This window comes from Haliotis rubra, unplaced genomic scaffold, assembly GCF_003918875.1.
Source record: "Haliotis rubra isolate DU_JTF1 unplaced genomic scaffold, ASM391887v1 Scf51, whole genome shotgun sequence".
NCBI classification, from domain to species: domain Eukaryota; kingdom Metazoa; phylum Mollusca; class Gastropoda; order Lepetellida; family Haliotidae; genus Haliotis; species Haliotis rubra.
Window position 1 is genome coordinate 1,395,380 of NW_025767202.1, and position 3,527 is coordinate 1,398,906.

The 3,527-nt window shown below is 42.2% G+C and overlaps 1 protein-coding gene across 1 annotated transcript; it reads right to left on the reverse strand.

The window, feature by feature from the left end:
- Window positions 1-1,372: 1,372 nt before the first annotated feature.
- Window positions 1,373-3,058, reverse strand: LOC124292187 (toll-like receptor 2 type-1). Its single transcript, XM_046729239.1, has one exon. The coding sequence runs from the start codon at window positions 3,056-3,058 to the stop codon at window positions 1,373-1,375; it is 1,686 nt and encodes a 561-aa protein (XP_046585195.1).
- Window positions 3,059-3,527: the final 469 nt, after the last annotated feature.

Genomic DNA, 3,527 nt, shown 5'->3' on the forward strand with positions numbered 1-3,527 from the left:
AATCTGTCAACAGGTGAAAGTTCATCCCTGCTCGTTGTTCGGTCGACAACCTATGCACGACCTCTCGCCGGGACTGAGGCAACTGTCGAGCACAGGGTTGTTGACCGAGCAAACAAATCAGGAGGAAAGGATGTCACACAGGAGCTTCATGTCTTCCTGATTTGATGCAGATGAAGGCAGTATTTACCCCCTCATTCCTTTACTATTGTGCAGACGGAACTAATTTAGTTCGCTTCCTCTAACATACACATACTAGTATTTGAACTCATTTCAAAATCGATATACAAAACTAAACGGAAATGTGAAGATAAAGAGTTAGTTTGTAAAGTGTAAACGAAAACTAATAATAATACAAAACTACATATGAAGTGGACTGCCTACAAAACAGATTAAAGAGCACAAAAGCTGCCTTGATCATTCACTAAACAGCTAAATGCAAGGATATTAATGCAGAACATAAACAACATGAATCAAATGTTCCTAAGCTGTTTTGGGGAACGTGCCAGTCGTCTAGGGCGCCCCAATTCGCTGTGCACAGTTGCGTTAGGCAGAAACATATGACTGTGGGTTCGAATCCAGGCCCGCCACGGTAATATGTCTGTGCTTGTCAGCACCACATCGGTGTTCTTGACCTTCATCGGACAGGTAAATATCTGATATATGCATCACTTCGGGCTCCCCTTCCACCAATCAGCAGTTATCTACTCACTCACTCACCTCGACACAGTCACGTCAGATACACTATCCTGTACAAAATATACCTCGATATGGAATATCAAAAGGAAATGCACTGACTTATCATATAAAAACTCTCAAATTGTTACTTTGTGTGGAGCAATCACACTTATTGACAGGATCATGTCAATAGCAGACAGGACATCGGTAAGTACAGTGAGCCTGTGCAATGAACATGTTTTGATGTAGGGGGTCTACCTTTACAAGTGTCAGTCAGCTACAACGTTCAGTCTAATGTCCCAACACATAAAGTTCAACTATGACTATGCTATCCATAGACGACCATGGGACTTCCATATGACATCAAGCCAGTGTCCGACTAATGTTTCTGAGAGCTCAACTTACGCAATACTTACTGTTCAGTCGTATGTGTGTTTTCTTCCTTTTGCTCATTCAGAAATTCATTATTTCTAATCGAACCAGAAGGTATTTCACATGAAAAACAAAGGAATATGTCCAGAGAGACTTGCAATCTCTGTGTGAGTTACACACATGGACACTTCCTGGGTGTTTTTCACACAATGAAATGACGTGTTATGTTTTAAATACTGTTTGAAGTTGCATTGAACATTCACTCCGTTTCTAGGATGCTATTTCCAACGGCCCCACCACATCACAAGCTTTCTGCTACAGTGGTTCACTGTTTTTTGGCGTAACCTTTCTTGAGCGTGGTCTTCAAGAGAAACTTGATCTTGTCCCAGAAGTACCTGTCGGCTACGTCCAGTACTCTGTAGAGTTTTAAACTTCTCTTCAGGGTAGAGTCGATACTATTTAAATCAATTTGTTCAAGTTTCACAAATACCAAGTGGCATCTCCGTTCAATTATGCTCTGGAAGTAGGCTTGGCGTAACATCTCCCCGCACATTCGAGATGCCACAAAAGCTTTGGACAGAACTACCATAGTCCTTCTGCTTTTCTCTGTTTTATCAATGATTTCATCAATGGTGAATGCCCCCGGCCGGAAGTCACGCCCTGGAACACACACATTTACCTTCCGGGTTGTTCGATCATGTTCAGTATCGTCAGTCAATTCGATGTCTTCTAATTGGTACAGAAGATTGTCCACTATCCAGTCCTCGTCAACCTCGGAGGCCGCGATGAAGACGTCATAGTTCTTGACGGCGGTGTCCCATGTCGTCAACGGAGGGAGGATGTTACATCTAGTCACACACAGAATCTGGAGTAACTCCCGATTTGGGTATAATATACAGAAGAGCACCACGAACAGGAAGATCAAGGTCACAGAAGCACAAATCACAGAGGGATATGCCCAATGGGAATCATCCTTGTCACAGAACAGATCTTCCAAGTTGACATCTTTCAGACGAATCCCTTTAAATGACTTAGGGGTGACACAAGTCATATTCTCGATATATTTATATTTCAACATATTTGGTTCGAACACAGAACCAAATTTCAGTTCTTTCATAAACGTCTTCATTGAACAATCACAAGAGATTGGGTTATCCCGGATATCAACGAACGCTGGTTCTAAACCTTTCAGTGTTTCCATGTCCTCTAGCGTTATCCGTGTGATGTTGTTATAGCGAAGGTCAACGTGCGTAGATTCAACTAATGACGTTACCTGGTACGTGAAATCCCAAAATGTTATGAGATTGTGAGACAGATCCAAAACTTCCAACATCGGAAACGACAACCTGAAGTTCTGAAAGACCAATGGCAGCTTGTTGATGAAGTTATGGGAGTAGTTGCAATATGTCAGGGACGGGTAGTTACGGTCCTTGCTGAAGACTTCAAAATGACGTTCTGATAAGTATGCATTGTGTGTGTTCTCTATCTTCTGAAGGTATGGGAACATACACTGAATCCCAATTGTGTTAATGTCATCATTAAAGTCGGTTATGTTTGACTCATTAATGTCCGAAAGTTGTCCTCTCATCTCTATGCTGTTATTTCTGAAAGTGTACTTCTTTATACTGTCGCTCTGTCCACACACATAGGCTTTTGTTGTAGGTCCTCTTAAAACCTTAATGATATCCATGAGGTTTTCCACGAAAACGCATTGTTCGATCAAAAACACGTCAAGTTCGTCGGGGTAACCTTCAAAATGACGTTGATAGTCGTGGTAGTAATCTTCTATGCCACAGTGGGAGACTGTTAATCCAGTTAGACCCGGGGATTTGAAGGGCCAGGGGAGCGATATTGAAGCGCCATCTTCACAGCGGAGATTCAAGTAGTATGTTACATTCACATTGTTGCTGATTGTCCAGTTTCTTAAATCGTCCAACATCCACTTGGTGGTGTCATTGTGTCCTATTTCACATTCAACCACTGTGTAGTTGTCGTATGTTTGATAACACATAGAGCTCCATTTTGGTGGAATCAGGCCAATGGAATTTGAAGAGTTATCGGCCTTGATACCTGTTAAAGCACTGACTGTCACAATGTAAAATAACAACATTTTGCTGTTATTTTCCGTGATGAAAGGAGAGGAATGCTGAGTTGAAGCCACTGTCATTAAGTACAGGTGTGTCCAGGTATGTCCAGGTATGTGAGGACAGTTGACTTCAATTTCAACCAGTCATCTGACGTCAGTATCACATTCGCATGTACATGCAGTTCTCTATATCTTGCAGTCTGCAGTCAAACAGTTAATCCAACACTAAACCGTCCCAATTCAGTGGTAACGGGGACAGAATGGCGTCTTCAGACTCCTGTCACTTTCGACAGAGCATAATTTCACACTTTGAATGAACCTCTTCTGGTCTCCTGGAGCAGTGAAACACGTTTATGCTATATCCATCTCGGGTCCATGTTTTACAGGTACCGCC